General features: G+C 38.3%; 1 protein-coding gene across 2 annotated transcripts in view; it reads left to right on the top strand.

Moving 5' to 3' along the window:
• Positions 1-19,573, top strand: part of MRPS28 (mitochondrial ribosomal protein S28) — a 133,516-nt gene extending 113,943 nt beyond the window's left edge. For both annotated transcript variants that reach the window (XM_034763170.1, XM_034763171.1), the window contains one exon: positions 19,271-19,573. In XM_034763170.1, coding sequence (XP_034619061.1) covers positions 19,271-19,330 — 60 coding nt within the window. In that variant the 3' untranslated portion in view covers positions 19,331-19,573. The remainder of the gene's footprint in view (positions 1-19,270) is intronic.
• The last annotated feature ends 497 nt before the right edge of the window (positions 19,574-20,070 follow it).

Below are 20,070 nucleotides of genomic sequence, written 5' to 3'. Positions count from 1 at the left end.
TGAGGAGATATATATACACACATACAGAGAGTATGTGTGTATATATATCTCCTCATTATATGTTCCATTCTATATGCATCCGAAGAAGTGGGCTGTAGTCCACGAAAGCTTATGCTCTAATAAATTTGTTAGTCTCTAAGGTGCCACAAGTACTCCTGTTCTTCTTTTTACATAATATAGTACGTCTTCAGCTTGCTGTGAAAACATTGGGTTCAATCCTGCTCTCATCTGTCCTCTTCCCTACCACAATTCCACCCTCTTTGGTATGTCTATACTACAAATTAAAATCTGCAGCGCCAAGTCTCAGAGCCCAGTCAATTGACTGGGCTCGCGGAGCTTGTGCTACGGGGCTAGAAATAGACATTCGGACTCAGACTGCAGCCTGGTATTTGAGGCCTTCCCCCTTTACAGGGTTTCAGAGCCTGCACTTCACCCCAAGCTTGAAGCCTACACTGCTTTTTTTTTTTTAAACCATGCAGCGCATGCCCTATAAACCCAAGTCAGTTGACCTGGACTGTGAGACTCACCGCTGCAGGTCTTTTATTGCAGCTTACCCTTTCTCTACTCCTTTGCTCCGGTTTCCAGCTCCGAGACCTTTCTTTTAACAGTCCCTCTCTTCAACCCATTCCCTTGTTCATACTCATTTAAACTGCATCCCTCTCCCTTAGTTTCAGCCATTCTATTTTTCACTGCCTACAAACATATTCTTGTTTCTCCTGTCATGAAAAGTCACCATCCTTTGATCCAAATTCCTTCTCTAAGTCCCATCCTATTTTCTTGCTCCCCTATGTTTCCTAAATTCTAAGGCATACGGTGTTCTTGCTTCCTAGACTTCCTGTCTTCCACCTCTCTCCTTGCGACCCTCCTGGTCAAGTTTCAACTTGCAACTTTAGCTTCTCTCTGACAAATCTTTTCTTGGATGTTCAGCTGCCATCTCCCACTCATTTTCTCCAGAATTGAACTTCTCTTATTCCTCCTGAATTTCTTTCCTTTGCTATATTCATTGATAGCGCCTATAATTTTCCCATATCCCAAGCCTGTAGCATCAGGGGAATCTTTGACACTTCTCCCTATATACAAGACATCACGGGCTCGAGTCTTTCTTTGTTTCCAAAAGCTGCCCTTTCCTCTGTCTTCACATTTAAATCTTTTGTCTACATTCAAGTCATTCGCCTGTTGTGCCAGATAACACGTTTTTAGCTGCCTAGAATTACTGCTTTCAAGCCATAATGTACAAAGCATTCAGCTCTTCCTACATTTGCTTGTTTTGTCTCATTTCACATGTTTGGGTCAACCAATTTTTTTGAAATCCAAAATGTTTTTTAATGGACTATATTTAGCAGAAAGTAAAAACATTGTGTCTTCTTCAAGTGTTAGGTTTGCTCAGGGACTGATATTTGTCATTTCTGATAGAAATCAGAATTGCTGGTGGCCTTGCAACACACTTTAGACTCATTCCTGCTGGGGTCTTGAACTCTGATGGTATGACACTGCCAAACCATTTTCTTTTCAGGGTGCCAACCCTTTGTAAGGATTTTGTTTCCTCTAGAAAGTACTTTTATTAACCAGCAAAATCATTTGACTGGGCTATCTGAGTCCTAAGAAAGTGCCAAAAAATGTTCCAGCCAAAATCTGAAAATTTCCCTTTGACAAGGAAACCATGACCATTTTTTCATCAAAAAGTCTGTTTAGTACTAGTATTTTATTGTGCATTCATAACGTAGGTAGCTAAGATTGTTCTTAGGATATATATTTTTTTTTTTAGTTAAAAATGAAACCTACCATGTTTTTAAATATTGGGAAATGCCCTCTGGTTTCTAAATATTTTATATTTTAGAAACTTATCCAAGAAAATAACCACCCTAAAGATATTATAGGCAGGGCTGGTGGTACTGTCTCTTATTAAGGTTGTATTAACATTGTACGCAATGTACTGTCTCTTATTAAGGTTGTAAGCTCGAAAGCGTGTCTCCCTCACCAGTTGGTCCAATAAAAGATGTTACGTCACCTACATTGTCTCTCTCATTAAGGCTGCCTGATCTGTTCCATGATAAGATCCTGTTTTCAGTTGCTTATAACTTTGCCAAATGTAAACTATGAACTGAAATTTTCCATTATGGATGGGTGCCTCAAGCTGAATTTTTTGGGGAAAAATTTCAACCAGTGGTTGGTGAGCCATTTTCAACGACGAGGCTAGAGAAAACTACATTGTTTTGCCCATATTAAAAGAATTCGGACAACCTTCTCTTTAAACAGCTCTAGCGCCCCCGTGCTTTGGAGTGGAGACTTGAAATTTTGCAGGGACTGGCTTTTGTGGTTAGGGCTTTTGCCATCCCAAGGGGAATCTGCCCAAATTTGGCCAAGTTATAAACCTCTGAAAAATTGCAGTGCAACAACTAAAATCTTCAAAGATTCCATCTTCACTGAACCATCCTCAAGCCTCTCACAGCTCCATGTGCTGATTGGACTACACATGCATCATCCAGCCTGTGGCTGTGGGGGCTCAGAAGGACTTTCCCAGTAACGGCCATTCCCACCTGCTCCAGATAGGGCATCGGAACTGCGAGGAGGGAGCCCATCTCTTGTGCTCTCAGTAACCCACCCTCTGCCTATTGGAACACAAACAGCGTGGAGGAGGAAACAATCTGATTCAAATGCAGAGGGAAACCGAAGTTGTACCATGCAGGAGGGAAAAGAGTAGATTCCCTATCCTATTTCTAGTCATCGACAATTTGGGAAAAATAGAGAAGGGTTCAATCTGAAACATCTGAATAAATTCCTAAACAAGACTTATCTTCACATTCTTATGTTACCATCTTACTAACAATTCCATTTTGCATATGGATAGCAGATGTTCCCCTTCAACTTCAATCACTGCCATTTGATCTGACAAGTGCTCCCAGTGTCTCTTGCAGGATCATGGTAGTATTAAAATTGGCTGTAAGGAAGAAGAAAATTCAATTTTATCTCTTCCTGGACAATTTTTCTGATCACAGCTCTGTACAACGAAAAAGCAGAAACAAGTACACAGAGGATACTGTTTCTGAAGTACCTTGGATTCATGATAAACAAATGTCATTTGGGAACTCAATCATAGGCTGAGCCAAGGAGAAATGCTATCAAGTACAAGGTTTCATCTCAGAAGAACGTTATCAGAAGATGAAGATGGGCATCAAGAAAACAAGTGGTGGTACAAAACCAAAAACCTATTCTTACTGGAGTCTGTTGGGAATGCTGATCTTATATACAGAAATGCTTCAATGAAGCAGAGTTCATGTGAGACCTATCCAGTCATTCTTATTGTCCCTTCTGCATATCATGCATATTCATTGGTAGTGGTCAAAGTCCCATTGTATAGTCTCTGCTCCCTTAACTAAGGGCAAAGAATCAAATTTTTTAAAGGGATCCATCCACTAGTGAACCAGGCCTGATGATCCTTATGTCAGATGCCAGCTTGGGAGGATGCTCTTTCAGGTCCCACTTCAATCCAGAGGATAGGTACCAGAAAGGGGGACAGCACAGCATCCACCAACTGGAACATAATGATTCATTAAGGTCTTGGAGCACTATTTCTTCCATGGATTGTTTTCTGATTGTGACAGTTAATGTGTCTGATGGGGTTTCATAAATAAAAGATGAAGACAATTATCAGCCTAACCTAATCCTCAGAGACAAAACCAACTCTTGTCCTGGTGAGAGCAAAGTTTCTTATCTCTGTGCACTGCCCATCAAAGGGAAGATACATACCAGGGTTTAGATGGCAGAAGTTGGATTAAGCAGAATGGAACCTGCCTCTAGAAATATCCTCTTATTTCAAATCAATTTTGTGGGCTGGTAATTGATCTCTTTGGATCCAGAAACAGCAAAAAAGTGCCCTGTGGCTTCTCACTGTGTCTAGACCCAGGAGGTTAGGTGAGGAATGACCTAATTATGAAAGACATAATTGCAAAGCTGTGCAGTGTCTTCCCTGTATGCCTTCCCACTTTTTCTACAGCTCCTCAGGGCCATGAAAAAGATAGGAAGGAGAGAGCAGCCATGATACTGTTTATTCCTTTCTGGTTGAAGAGATTATGCCTGTCAACCTCAACCCGATTAATCCAGCACTGGATGTTCAAATGTCTCTACTTCACTGAGGAGGTATGCTATTGCAAAAAAAAAAAAAAAAAATCCTTCATCCATGACCAGACAGGTTCAAAATAGATACTTGGATGAAGTAATTACCACTCTCATGGACCCTAACAAGAAGTCAACCAATAGAACTTATTCTACTGACTAGTACAAAGCCTACGTTTAATAGTGATGTTAAACAAGTGTAACATAGCCTAGAGTTCCTCCAGGAGGAACTTAATGTGGGTATATGAGAGCGTCTAAGCAAAAAGTTCAAAATCTGTGTAGTATATTGCTATAAATAAATTTAAAAAAAGGAAAATGTGTACATTTAATACTTAGGGCAAAAACCTTTATTCTAGTCCCAGAAGGTAATAGAGCACAACCTTGAAACCTCTTTCTGCTGCTTATTGCACTATCCAGAATGAACCTATGCATGAGGAATCGTACTTCCTGTCCATTAAAGTAGACTTCTCAATAGCTGTTCTCTCCTATCAGACAAGTTTTGAAGTTGAGATCTTTTTCCGATGAGACTAAGGCTTGGTCTACACTACCCGCCCCAATTCGAACTAAGGTACGCAACTTCAGCTACGTGAATAACGTAGCTGAAGTCGAAGTACCTTAGTTCGAACTTACCTTGGTCCACACGCGGCAGGCAGGCTCCCCCGTCGACTCCGCGGTACTCCTCTCGCCGAGCTGGAGTACCGCAGTCGACGGCAAGCACTTCCGGGTTCGACTTATCGCGTCCAGACTAGACGCGATAAGTCGAACCCAGAACTTCGATTTCCAGCCGTCGAACTAGCTGGTAAGTGTAGCCAAGGCCCCAGTATTATTCTTTGAATTCAGACAAGTAGTCCTTACAACTGTTATGTCATGTCATTCATTCTCAAAGTAAACTCAAGAAATATTCTTCCTTCTGTTAAGCATCAAAGTCTAGTCCTTGGGAGCACTGATAACCTCCAGCAGAATAGTCATTGTATTGTATTGACATTGTATTGACAGACAGCCACATGACCATCAGTACACAAATTCACCAAAACTTTACATATTGATCATCCATTCTTTATCCATACTAATTTTTGGCAGACATCTTCACAAGGAGATGTGGAGGGATATGTAATATACTTTGTTTTGGAGATCTATATTCAAAAGATGATCCTGGTTCCTACCCTTGAGGCAGACTGCTGTGAAAACTCCATTGCATCTGTGGATCTAAGCACGATGAATAGGAAGATGTAACTGTGTATTTATTTGAAAATTTTCTTTCTTCAAGTAATACTGTCCACAGATGCAACTCACCCAGAGGTAAATGGATCATCTAGAATAGAGATGGAACTGAACATCCAAAGATTTGGTTTTTGTTCATGGAAGAGAATTTCCTATAGGAGGAGGAATTGTAGTGCTTCTTCCTCAAAGTACATTTAACACTGTCTAATTTAGTAAAGTAGAAGTGGAATTATGGCTGTGGAAATTGCCGCATCTGGTGGGATCTTCAGGGGGTGTGGTACTCCCGTGTTGCCAATGACTGACTGGTCTGGTTCTGCCCTCCAAGCCTCAAACAAGCTGAAGTACCCATTATAATGATCTAAAAGAGAGGAAATTGTCAGATAAGCACAGATAGATTTTCTGAGTCTAAGACATGAGCCTACATTTAAGTTTGGTTGTTAGCCACTATAACATAGTAACTTAGGAATTGCAATATATGATCGGACAAGTGGTCTCTCTAATAGAGTGGTAAATCTCTGAGAATTACCAAAACCAGATGCTTAAAAAAAAAAGGGGTGGTGGTGGAAAACACTCTTCAGTGAACAATATCTTGCTGATGGGGGGGGAATTTTCAAATTAAAGTTATTTTATAACTTTTTAAAAATCCAGTTTAGCATAACTGGATATTCTCATTCTCTACATAAGTGTATAATCCTTTTGCAATCCTACTAAGCTTTTAGAAATGATAAATTTGCTGGCATTACTGTCTAAATAGTAGCTAAATCCCATATATATAATACTTATTTTTAAAATATTATTTCTAAATTAGCTAACATTTTTGTCTTCCAAAAGAGTTTGTCTACTGATTATATTCCTTAAGAACAAAGTAGCTGAATCTCAACTGAAGATCTTGATTTCCTTTACCACAGTCCTTTTGAAATTATGTTTCCTCTCAAGTTAGGTGACAAATTCTACATTCCAGTCTGGGAAGGTGACTGGCATAAATTGTTATATTATGACATAACTATACCTGATACAAGTTCTTTGATGACAGCAGTTACCTTTTTCAGGTTTCATTTGTCAAATCTTATCAGATTGTGCCATGGAGAAAAGGTTATAGCATTCATATTTGATATGATACGAAAAATATCATATATATAATTCCTTTAGTGTGAAAGAAGAGAGGGGATCTTTCAAAAAGTTTAAATAATAGCTTTTTACAACACAAACTGATTCTTCCACACAGTCAACAAAAAATATTTTTCTATTCTGGCAAATGTCACTGTAGCATAGTGTGGGACACTTTGGAAGAAGGATTTACTTTAAAGTAAAAGCTAGCAGTACCTTTAAGAAGTTCGTAAAAAAATGAATTTCTGTCTAGAATATTTTTTAAAGAGCAAAATCTCAGCTTTAAGAGCCACATGTAGAATTAGGATTTACCTGTAAATGATTTTAAACTTTGAGTGTTTTATTTTTACTTTAGCAGAAAAATATAGCCATTAATTAGTGATATTACCATAATTGTACAACATGATGGACAGTTATTTCACCAATTTGTTAGGATGACTTCTATCATAAAAGGGCTGTAATGAGGCATTGTATTCTTTGGTTTTATCAGCAGACAGTGAAAACCAACACATTTCAACTATCCACCAAAGTTTACCCACCTATTCTAGGAGGAGGGAATCTACACTGTCACTACTTTTAAAAACAAAAAAAACCCCAAACACCTCAATTGTTAATGGTCTAACAGCCAGCAACATAAGCACACCTAAGAATGACAAGGATACAGAAATCTGAGTCATCTGGAATGAAGACACCACTTGATCAGTACATTTAAGTTTTGGGCACATCCATAAGTATAAAGAAGGTAACCCTTTAATCCCCAAATGTTGCAGTCCTTATCAGAGTAGACATTATTAAAAGTAACGTCAGTAGACATTATTAAAATTCACACCTGTTTAGACCATGTAGTGACAATTTTACTGTATAATGTACAATAGGTTATATGGATTTTCATGTCACAGAATGTCCTTTTACGCTTCTGGATCTAATTACACCCCCAAATTTTTATCTGAGAATTTCAAGATAAATTTGTCTTTTAGAAGTTGTTAAATAAAATAGTTCTTGGGACCAAATCCTACCTTAGGCACATACAACTCCTGTTGATTTCAGTGGTGATTGTATACTTTCTGCATATATTGTAGTTAGAAAATACAGCGCATAGTGTAATGAATATGGGCAGTAGGGTAAAGGTTACATATAGGCTTGATGCATTCTACTAAATATTTCACAGAATGTAAGATAGGCGAATAGTTTTTGCGATGCTTAATATTATCCTGAAAAGCATGTCCTTCTCCACTTATGAAAGGAGGATTTTTTTATACCTGTATTGTGACATATGGAGCAAAAAATATCCTGGACACTTATTAAACAAATAGCATGAAACTAAACACTCAGCAACAAAATATAGAAAGATCTTTGCTTTTTAGCACATGGAAAGATGAGAACAAAGAAATGGAGAGGAAAGCAAGTCTAGATAAAGTGGCCATGGGTGGACAAGTCACAAGAAAAAAAAATTACAATTTCTTACAGAATGGAGTAAATCAAACTTTGGCCACCAGCAACCTTGGAGCATTTTTGTGCCATACTTAACGATTGCAGAGAAAACAGGGATGCCTTATAAATCCCATTTTGAGTATACATCTTCTTCTGATTGACTGACTGCTGCAATAATGATTCATAGAGTTTAAGGGAAGAAGGGACCTAATAGATCATCTAGATTGACCTCATGTATATCACAAGCCATTAAATTTCACAGTTACCCCTGTGTTGAGCCCAATAACTACATTTGACTAAAGCATCTCTTTGAGAAAGACATCAAGAGATGGAAAATCCACCACTTCCCTTTTGTAGTTTGCTCCAGTGGTCCTCACTATAATTTATTTACCAACTTTGCTGATCTTTGTGTCCTCTACAAATTATAGCAGCAATGATTTTATATTTATTTCTAGATCATTGGTGAAAATGTTGGACAGCATAAGGCTTAGTACCACACACTGTGGAACACCACTAGAAACATTCCCATTTGTTGATAGTTCCCCATTAATGACTACTTTTTGAGATCTGTCAGTTAGCCAGTTCTTAGTCCCTTTAACATGTGCTTTATTGATATTATAAACTGCTAATTTTTGTATCTGAATGTTGTGTGGTACTAAATCAAATGCCTTACAGAAGTCTAAGTACATTACATCTAGGAGGTTACGTCTATCATCCAAACTTGTAATCTCATCAAATAATAAAATGAGGTTTGTTTGACAAGGCCTATTTTCCATAAAACCATGTTTTGTGGCATTAATTATATTCCTGTCTTTTAATTCTTTATTAATTGAATCCCATATCAGTTTTTTTCCATTCTTTTGCCTGTGATTGATGTCAAGCTAAGCAGCTTATAGTTATCCTTGTTCATCCTGCTTGCCCTTTTTGAATATTGGCACAATATTAGCCCCCTCTCAATCTTCTGGAATTTCCTCAGTATAGCAAGATTTATTAAAAATTAACATTAGTGGGCCAAGGACTTTTCAGCCAGCTCTTTTAGGACCATTCGGTGCAAGTTATCCAGGCCTGTTGATTAAAAATGTTTATCCCTAGTGGATTTTGTCTAACATCTCTTTGATTACTAATGACCTGGAAAGTACTTCAACATCCTCATGTGATGCAAGTACATTACGATCCTGGATCCAGTCTTCTGCTGGGTGCAGCAGAGGTGGGGGAACTGCAAAGGAATAGATTGCAGGTTTCAAATCCTGGAGGCCTGTTCAACTCTGAGTGTAGTTTAGAGTTGCTCAAAACTATGCTCTGGCTGCAGTGACTCTTGAGGCGGTTGCTTGCTAGTCAGGGATTGATGAAGAGCAGTGTGCTCTGACCAGGCTCCATTCCCCTGGACCCGCCCACAACCAGTCGCCTATGCCAGCCTGTATAAGCCTTGGACAACAGAGGAATATCCCCACCTGTTTGGTTTTTTTTAAGCCAGCTCTACTGTGGCAGATACAACAGTATCCTGGACAAACCCCTCACTGAATTGAGTGAAACCTTATTGAACCTTATTAATACCTTTGGGGTCCATTGTATTAAAAATGCAATTTTTGTGGTGTTGTGAGATTGTATGTAATTTCTCTAGGAGGAGTCGGTTTGCTAATGTAATTTCTCTGGTTATCAGCCTTTTGAAGCCACTCCCACAGAGGCTTGCATATACTCGTTCAAAGGAGATTCTCCAGGGGGTAACAGACAGAGAGGATTTTGGATATACACCTCTACCCTGATATAACGCGACCCAATATAACACGAATTCGGATATAATGTGGTAAAGCAGCGCTCCGTGGGGGGCGGGTCTGCGCGCTCTGGCAGATCAAGGCAAGTTCGATATAACGTGGTTTCACCTATAACGCAGTAAGATTTTTTAGCTCCCGACAACAGCGTTATATCGGGGTAGACATGTATAGCCTGGTTTTAAACCGGCTCGGGGGCTTCTTCCTGATCTAACAAATGGACAGGACCCCTGGTCTTCAGAGGGCTCCAATCCTTAGGGAAGCGTTGGAAGGACTTGGCCTAAAGAGACCATATAAGACTGTGTTAGTTGTGCACTGATACTGTTATGAACGTGTGACCACAAAATGACCCCTTTGAAGGATATGAAGGACTCACCTGCCAGAACCCATGTTGGAGACAATTGGTGGGTTTATTAGCATGCGTGTAGGTTTTTTTATTGTTTTAATGTTTTCTCTGTAGTGGTTTTATCTTAAAAATAAAATAATCTTGCATTGGAAGTGCCAAGTGGTAAATTATAACCGTTGGCAATTACTCTATTATTAGTCTCTGAAGAGAAAGCAAGCAGGACTGTTTAGGCAGACTCTCTTTTGGTGGGAGCAACATATGGAAGGCAGGGAACTGTACAACCTGGATATATCCTGGTCAGAAGGGAGTGAGAAATGTTTACACTCAAGAGGTGACAGGAGCCAGAAGTGTGAGTGTCAACGCCCTTGCTGTACCAGGGAGGGGAATAGAGATGTGCCCTGAACTGTGACATATGACACTGACCCCCCTCGCTAGAGCAAATGAGTAGTAGCAGGGCTCAGGACAGAGCTCTGAACATTTTATAATTCCAGAATAAACTCCTGACAATGAAATACAAATATTTTTTATTCCTAACTTTACTAAATCAGAAGTTTTGTTACGAATAACCGTATTTTAGTAAGGAACTACAAGCATAGCACATAGCACAGGGGGAGTTCAGATTGCTGTTGGTGTACTTAAACAGTGGTGATAATATCAAAGAAAAAAAATTGGCGCCAAATTGACTGTAAAAATCTCATAAAAGACCATTCATTTTTGTTGTATTTTTTTTTTAAGTTAACAAATATGAAGTCTTCCATTTTAAAGTTGGAAATGGTGAGAAAGCGTAGAAAATCTTAAACTACACTGTATCATGCATCCGAAGAAGTGAGGTTTTTACTCACGAAAGCTTATGCCCAAATAAATCTGTTAGTCTTTAAGGTGCCACCAGACTCCTTGTTGTTTTTGTAGATACAGACTAACACGGCTACCCCCTGATACTTGACTGTATTAAGGCATTGGAATAAACACACTATTCCTTAATAGTTTCAAAAGATGCATTTTGAAAGTCTGAAGATGCATTGTTGCAGTAATACAGCTAATTTGCCTAGCAAAATCAGAATTTCTCACAGCATTCTGTATAGATACTGGATACTGTGGTTCAGTCCTAGCCTTGACTTCAGTGTGCTTTGCATTATTTAATATATTTATATCAAAGAACTAGCCAGAGAAATTCCCTCTATTTAAATCTATGAGAACCATCACTAGAATGCATTGGCAGATGTTAAAAAATGTCTGTGGAAAGAATGTCAAAAACCTCTCCAAAGGAAAGTCTTTAAATCATGCCCTTAATACAGAAACACAAAACCAGATTTAATTGCCCTTTTCCTATCCAGATGAGACAGGCAGGCTCTTTTGGTTCAACATATGGTATGAAAGAGTGCATAGTGGAAGAGAACAGGCATATCAAGGTCTGGGATTGAATCTGTTTAGCTTTAGACTTCATAAAGATCACTCCAAAGAAAGCACTTGAAGTTAAAAAAAACAACAACAAAAAACAAAGAAAACCCCAGACAGAACAGAGTATTTTCATTTTGAATATGCTTATTTGAGATGTCCTAGTTGCCTTTCAGGGTAGCAATGTTACATGTTTATGAAGTGGAACAGAGGATTTCTGAGGAGCCTTTGTGTATGAATGCATTTTTTAAATCAGTTTATAAAAGGATGGAGAAAATTAAGACAGCATGTAAAGTGCCCCCACTTCTGCAGTTGTCATTGATTTTATAATCTTTCTAGGAATAAAAGCCCTTTCACTTTAACTTAAAATAATAATTGTTATATGATTTTAATGGCAAAGGCTTCATGATTATGATGCTGGGAAAGTGGCCAGGTAAAATTCTTATATATTGAATGATTGAAAAAAAAAAATACTGCAGTCATTATGCCATACTTTAGAGTCTGGAGAGAATGTCTGTTGTCATTCTCAAAATAAGGATACTCCTGCTACCCATGAATAGACATGAAATTGCATACTTGCGACACTATTCACTTGGTAGCAAACACTCTAATTAGAGTCACAGAACAGTTTCAGTTGTAGCCCCTGGTTTTTACATGCTCATGGCTTTCTGAATTACTCACTTCGGAGATCTTACACTCTATCCAAAGGTAACGTCTTAAACAAACCCATATTTGAACTTTTTTCCCCAGCTGTATTGTCATGGGTTGTAAACCATCACTACAAGCCCCCTACCTTCCCGTCTTTCTTATGAAAATATTCTTAGGTTTGTTTGCTTTTGTTTTTTAATAGGAGAACATTGAAAATGGCTAAAATTTAAATGTTGAAATTTGGTATCCAGAAGAGTCTTCAATGAGAGATTGTGTTTTTGCTTGGTTTGAAAGAAAAAATTGGTTTTAACAGACTTAAAGCTCTGGTACAGAAGTGAGAGGCATGATCTGAGAATCAGAATAAAATAGAAGGGTATGATCATTTGGAAAGTAAGTTATATTGCACATATATAGTACTTTCCATTCCTGGTTGCACCAATTTGTGGGCGTATTGTTTTTGAAAACTTACTATATTTTTGTTATTAAATTTATATTACAAAATATTGAAGATATACAGTGTGGGTGAATCAACATTTGTTGTAGAAACTTGAGGTTTGAATATGAAAAATGGCTTTTCTTTTTGCTCGCCCCTTCAGACTCCTTATCCTGTTTCCACTGCTACCTTCTCCACCCTTCCAAAAGAAATAAAATCAATCACCCCTGTTACCACTACCATAAGCAACTTGTCTCTATTATGATCACACCATTGTGGACAATTACTATCTTCAGGTTTTGAGAAAAGATATTGATATGATTCTTTGAGGCACCTCCAGCCTGAGTCATTTTCTATAGAAAGATGTTTGAGGGATGAGGCACCTTTGTGCCATTGCTAGCTTCCCACTACAAGACAGAAGGAAACCTATGAATAGATGCCAGAATAGTTTGTCAAGGAACAGTAATCTAGAGATCCAGTTCAGTAGCTGACTGGTGGTTCACCAGGAATTTATGGCAGCTCCAGCACCTGCACTGGCAGCTCACAGAGTCCTGCCTCCAAAACTGGGAATTGGTCTGGAGTCCTCCATCCAAAACTGAGGACTCCAGACCAATTCCAAAATTGAGGTTTTCATGGGTCCAAAAGGACAAATGTTGGTGGCTGTGGAGGGGAACGTGACCTTTAGTAAAAAATCATTGACAATCTTTCAGTTTCAGCTCTCAATTTATATTTTCAAAGATGTCTTTACAAGAAAAAGGGCTGGAAACTTTTTCAAAAGAAATCAGTGATTAGTCTCAGTGTGTCTAGGTCCTTAGAATGAGGATGAAGGATATGCTGTAGCCAGAGGAACCCCAAAGGCCAGCTCTGGTTTGACAGCTATGCTATTAGGTCAGAGGGAAGGGGAACTTTTTCTGGGTAGGAGAGCAAGAGTTATGTTGTGCAAGAAATAGGACCGAAGCATCAAAGGGATCTAAATTAATTATTCCAGAGGCTGCCTTAACTCACAAACTAATTTTCATCTACCTGATATTGCCCTTCTGATTACTGTTTTGGAAGTAAATTATAAAGAAGTTGAGTCACTCCTTTTCCTTAGAATTTACTTCCAAATTACATTTTTTCCCTTTTTTGAGTTTTCCAAAAGTTTTGCAGAGGAATTCTATACCACTGCTTCCACTCCAGACCAAACTGTCCTTCAAATTGTTTACTTCAAAGTGGGTTCAGTATTCTCACTTGACAATGGAAAGTTGACAAACATTGGAATGCTTTACAAACAGATATAGCACTTGCGGAGGTTCTGTCTCTTCTACCCACAAATTGTCCTGATATGGAATGCTCTTGAATACAGCTGTTGACCTCATTTTAAAAGAGAGCAAACCCTTTAAAAAAAGAGAGAAAGAAAGCTGGACAATTCCTTTCCTTTTCCATTGGTATTTTGTGCTTTCTTGGACAGTTCTCCTGTTTTGAACATAACAAAATGCCTGCTTTGTCACTGGATTCTACTTAAAGCTTCTACCTGAAACACAGGATAACCTCGGTTGTTTTAAGGATTAATACTTTGGTGCCTTGGTTAGAATGATGGGTTTTATGTATGATTACCGTGCCTGCTCAACCTATCATTTGCCCATGTTTCTAAACTTGTCTGATGGGAAACCACTGCAAGTAGTATTTATGTTTCCGCTTTCTCTACAGCCTCCATTGATCTTTTATCCTAAAGTTTTCTGGCTGTAGGGAAAATCTGTCACAAAGGCAAATGTTTATACCCACACAAATTGACAGTTGTGTCAGCTGCTTCAAGGTGGTGTTCTTCAGGATACTTTTGTAAGCAGGTGTGCTGTGACTACGGAAAACTTTCTTTAATAATTGGATTATGTGTGATTAACGTATCTGGAATTATTGAAGCAGCAGTTAAGGATTGTGCTGCTTTCACCATGGTACAATTACTTGGCTTTTTCATTACAAATATGTGTTAAAGGCATGTCTGGGAACTTGGGCAATGTTCATTACAAACCTTACCATGAGCAAATAGGCTTGTTTATAATTCTACAATGGGAGATTAAAGCATTCTTGTGGAACATTATGATAAATTGAATTTACTTCACAGTTGAGATGCATAGCACAGGGATAGCCTACATTTGTAAGACTCACTTTTTTATAGTAATATATATATTTTGGTCAGACTATCTGTCTAATCTGTGCATTTGTAAAACACCCATCACTATAGTATCTGGATGCCAACGGATTATGGTGGTAATCAAACAAAAAGGAGTTTTTTTCAGTATAAAATTAATACCTTTAGACCTGGAGGCTAATATGTAACTTTTAAAATTCTCTCCATTCTGGAGATCTAGTGGCTTGATGCTGCAAAACCTTCCTCAGTTTAATAATCCTGTTGAAGATCTATACATGTGAGTACAGAGTTTGCAGGGTAGCGCTCTAGTTAGGTCATTGCTGGGCAGGTTAATTTACTGGTGTGTTTATATGTATATAGGTACTGGTGGGGCATGACAATTTACCTGACACCTCCTAACCTAAGGACTACATTTTATTATCCAGGGCAAAAATCTGTCCCTCCTCTTTTTTCAGAAGACTGGAAGAGTTGTGTGCTGTTTACTTTGTACTTAACATATCACTCAACATTTCTATTTAATTTTTTTTTTTTAATTCTAACTTATTAGGTCTCTCTTGCTTTTGCTACACCTACTCTTCCTTCCTGGCTTCACTCTATATTTTCTTCTATTTCTATCCTATTGTAGATGATGATATCATGTTTTCTTACACTATTTTGAGTGAGTTATCTGTTGTCAGTCTTTCTCTTCCTCTCCATTCCCTATTTATCCCTTTCCTTTTCATACACTGTATTCTCCACCTCCTCCTCCTGTCTGTTTTCTCTGACCCACATCTTCTTCCAAAATCTCTCTCCCTCTCAACAACTAACTTATTTTTTAACTTATTCCATTCATATGTCCTCTTTCATATACCTCATCTGCTCACCCACTCAGGCCCCTTTACATAAGGGATGAAAATTTTACCAGCCGAAGTAAGGGCTAAAGTAAGATGAGAAGTCCAACTGTCCAAGAGCAACACCCTGGTGAGATACCAAGACCCACCCTTCTTCTGTGCTGCTAATAAAGAGGGCAGCTCTTGGGTTCATATTGGAGAATTGGCCCTGGATATTTCTAAAAGGCTCCATCTTTTATAGCCTCTGGCTGCTGGAAGGCGCTAGGAGCAGTCTCTCTATATCGGGGTGGCCAACCTGAGCTTGAGAAGGAACCAGAATTTACCAATGTACATTGCTAAAGAACCACAGTAATATGTCAGCAACCCCATCTGTGAGAGGCATCTTTTGTTATTCTAAGCCTAAACCAGCTTCTTTTTTTGTGTGTCCTCATCACCAGTAAATAGGTTCAGGTTTTGGTACAGTTTCTGTAACTTTGTTTTGCCCATTTTTATACCTTTGAAATTTTGTGCTTTAGCCAAAGTTAATGAAAACAGCAATTCTACTGTGAAACTGCAAGATTTTGCCTGTTTTCACAGTGAAACCAATTTGGCTTTAGAACAGTCCAGTTTAAGAGCTAAAAACCCATTTTTTGGAAATCAGTTTCAAATTTACAACCAAATGCAAACATGCCCCGTTCCCCAGCATTTTGAATTTCACAGTGACTATTTCACATACCACTACGACTGTTAAGTGAATTTTACTTCACCTAAGTCTTTGAGAGGTTTCAAGATCTGCACTTTACCCTTTAAGAAATGTATTATTTTTCTCATGTTTTAGGAAAGTCAAAATACTTTAATTTTCTCTTTTTAAAAAAAGAGTGTATAAAAATCCTGACTGATTGCATTGATTGCTACTGTTACTGGCAAATGTGATCAGGGCAAGTTCTTGGAAAATCACTCAAGAAGCTGCTTACTGCACTTACTTCTTTAGAATCATACTATCAATTATTTTTCCTTTACTACTCTGGGGGAAAAAGCATAACCCAATCCCTGAACCGCAAAGGATTTACCAAGGAGTAAACTGTAAACTAGGATCTTCGCATATCAAAATAAATACGTACGAGCCCAGAACACTTTGTTTTAAGATCACATTTGTTTTCCAGCACAGTCTTTCTGTAGTCTTGGATGACTCATTAAAGAGAGATCAATTCCATTACCATTTTGCTAAGAGAGTCCCACTGTTTTGCACAGTGCTAGTAGTTAGCTGTTAGACAGTAAGTGCTGACTTCCTGGGTTGAAAGGCAAAAACAATGAGCTTGTCAAGAGAGCATATACATTAGACAGTCTGACTTGCCTATTTCACCTTCTCCAGTTGGCCACTGTTGCTAAAGTTGATCTCATTTGATAAGTGTTCAGTTTTTCATGCATTAAAAGTAAGAATTGCTTATGGCTGAAATTTTCAAAAATACATAGTGCTCTTACATAGTGCTTTTCATCAGTAGTTCGCAAATTACTTTACAAAGAAGGTCAGTATCATTAGCAAAGTTCACTAATTTTGGGTGCCCAATTTGAGTCACCTAGGGCCTGTTTTTACCAAGTGTTGAGCAGCTCCCATTGACTTTTTAAAAAAGTAAAACAATAAAACACAAGTGTCTCTCTTCCTCTAGGCAGAATGTTCCGTTATAATAGGTGTAGGGGGTTGTTTTTTAAATTATTTAACAAAAAATTGCAAATGATACTAACTCTGTGTAGGATAGAATCAAACAAAAAGCTTTCTTCCTTGCCTAAGGCTTGGAAGTGAAGATATAAGCCATAGTTAAGGCAAAGATTTTGTCACGGCTATTTTTAGTAAAAGTCTTGGACAGGTCATGGGCAATAAACAAAAATTCACGGAAGCTGTGACCTGTCTGTGACGTTTGCTCCTGCAGCTCCATGTTTTCCCCCACCACTATGGTGGCAAAGAGAAAATGGGACACCCCAGCCGCTTGCCTGAGGCGTCGTTCCCCCCCCACCTGTGCGAAGCTGTCGCCTGTCATTGGAACCCTGAGGAGGGCCCCCTCAGGAGTCTGTCATATGTGGCTGGAACTTTGCAGAGGGCCACCTGTTGCTGGAACCCTGCCAGGACCCCACTGGCTGTCAGCTTCAGCGTCCTGCAGCCCCTGGGGCTGAAGCAGAGAATGTCACCAAGGTCTCTGGAAGTCACTGATTCCATGACTTCCATGACCTCCATGACATAAATGTAGCCTTAGCCATCGTTAAATAAATGCTAAGTAGCTTGAATAGCCAGTGTCACGTATTTTTTGAACAGAGAGTAGCAATGTCACCAATGACCTAGTGATGTGTTGTCTTCCCCTTTAATGATGTATAAGTCTTGCTGATAATGGTGTACATGATACCGCAGATACAGTAAAACATTTTGGTAGAAGAACAAAATAGTTCACAATAGTAACTCCATTCTAGCATAAGACCCAGTCTCTCAGTGGGGTCTAGCATGGATTGCTACACCTGGGCAGAATTCATTGAAGTTAATTGGATTCTGCATAGGTACAGATCAGGCCCTTATTATTGATTATCATTCACTGTACTTGACTCACAAAGGAAATGATGGACAGAATAGCAGTCTTTATTTTGTCCACCAATTAGGCCTACTTTCTGACATACCAATTTTCGTTTTCTAATTTCCACACTTTCCTTGTTTACCAAAAATAATCCTTAAATAGTCCTTAAATTATATCAGTAGGAATTTTTTGTTTAGACTAATTTAGTTTGTCTTCCTTTGATACCTTGTCCCATTAACATTTTTTGTTCTAAGTTATGACATCTTATGACCTTATTCACTTTTTATAAAGACGAGGTGGGTGAGGCAATATCTTTTATTGGATCGAATTTTGGTAAATTTGTAGGCCCAGTTATCAGAACAACCTTCACACATGATTAAGCTCATGTAGGTAAGTATTTAGCAGGATTGGGCCCTAAAACAAGGAGAAAGAGAATTTACTAGCTTTCCCCTCTTCCCCCAAATCACACTGCCTCTCATTCACATCTATTGTTTTAAACATGTAGTTCAATAAAAGTAAAACATATTTATTTAAAAAATGCCTATTCTTTAGCAAAATCACCTGTGTTCATTCCTTATCTGTAGCAAGGTACTTTAAATAGCGTATGTGTGTGTGTAATTACAAAAAACAAATGTTCGTGTATTAGTTTCCATACAAATTCCCTTTAATCATTTTTTGAAATTAGGGACAAAGGTACTAATCCAAAACCCACTGAAATCATTGGAAGTCTTTCCCTTGACTTCACTGGGTTTTGCATCAGGCTCTCAAGTGCCTTGCAAAATTTTAATTTTAAAAATGAATTTGTTTGAGTAGTTTGTTGGAAAGGTTTTTAAAAAATAAAACAATCAAACTTTTTTCTTGCAACTTTGTTACTTATAAAATACAGTAAACTGTAAACTAATATTGGTGAGTGCAGCGCTGTAATTCTGCTAACTTCATAAAGAATGAGGTGAATCATTACCTTGAAAAAGCCATTATCAACTCCCTTATCTTTTGCCAAAGAAACTAGTATGGATTTGGAATTTAAACTAGTAATATACTACTTTGCACTTCTGTCTTCCATCCAAGGATCTCAAAGTGCGCTTGCAAATATGTAGGTAAATATTATCAGTGTCATTTGACAGACAATAAAGTGAGACACGGAAGGGCTGAGTGATTTGTTCAAGATTACAAAGGCAATCCTGTGAAAGAGCTGGGAATGGGGGCTGGGGTGTGTTAGTGCCAGAGATTCTAGAATATGTTCCATCCTAGAAGACATAAGCATGTCTAGTGCTTAACAGAACTTATTTTGTTTGTTTTGTTTTTCCCCCAGAAAATATCAAAAAGGATCCAGAGTGCGTCTGAGACTGGTGGACCTGGAACTCACATCTAGATTCTTGGGAGCAAAAACAGATACAACTTTACTGGAGGCTGATGCAGTGCTGCTAGGGCTCCTGGAAAGCAGCGAAATAAGGCAAAAGGAGTAAAGTTATGTAAATAAATCAATCAATAAAGTGTAGATGCTTAACATTTTATTTGTCCAACTTGCTTGTTCTGAGAAAGAAAATGTTAGGATTCTTCCCTCACGGTTGTGTAAATTGTAAGGTAAATTAAATAAAAGGGAACAATCACAGTATGTTTAGTCTTTAGTTATCTTTTACCTTCTCATCTCTCGGCTTAAAATTAAACATTCTCACTTCATACTAAATTCAGTGGTAAGAAGTTAACTGAGCTTCTTTAAATAATTTGGTTAACCATACTATGTCTGACCTTTGTGTATTCTTGCCTGGAGCAGAACAGACATTCCAGAGTCTGTACTCCAATCCCAGAGGAAAATTGATCTAAAGTGCTATACTTTGCCAGCAGAATTCTGTGGCAGAAGTGCATTGTTCCTTCCAGTAAAGGTGCTTAATTTAGAAATAGACGTATTGTTCCTGAATCAAAGGTCAGAAAGCAGAGCTCATACTACAAATAATGGTCTTAATTTCTGTCATTGTGGGGTTCTCATTTGTATGATGATATGGCCCTTGCTGTTGCCCAGGTCATAATGGAGCACTGAGTGACTTGAACTTATTTGTTGCTTTGATTTGAGCTCTCATCTCAAATACATGTTGGTAATCACTGATTTTTTTA

This window comes from Trachemys scripta, chromosome 2, assembly GCF_013100865.1.
Source record: "Trachemys scripta elegans isolate TJP31775 chromosome 2, CAS_Tse_1.0, whole genome shotgun sequence".
NCBI classification, from domain to species: Eukaryota; Metazoa; Chordata; order Testudines; family Emydidae; genus Trachemys; species Trachemys scripta.
Note: the sequence above shows the minus strand (reverse complement) of the source record. Positions and strands in the feature narration are given on the sequence as shown.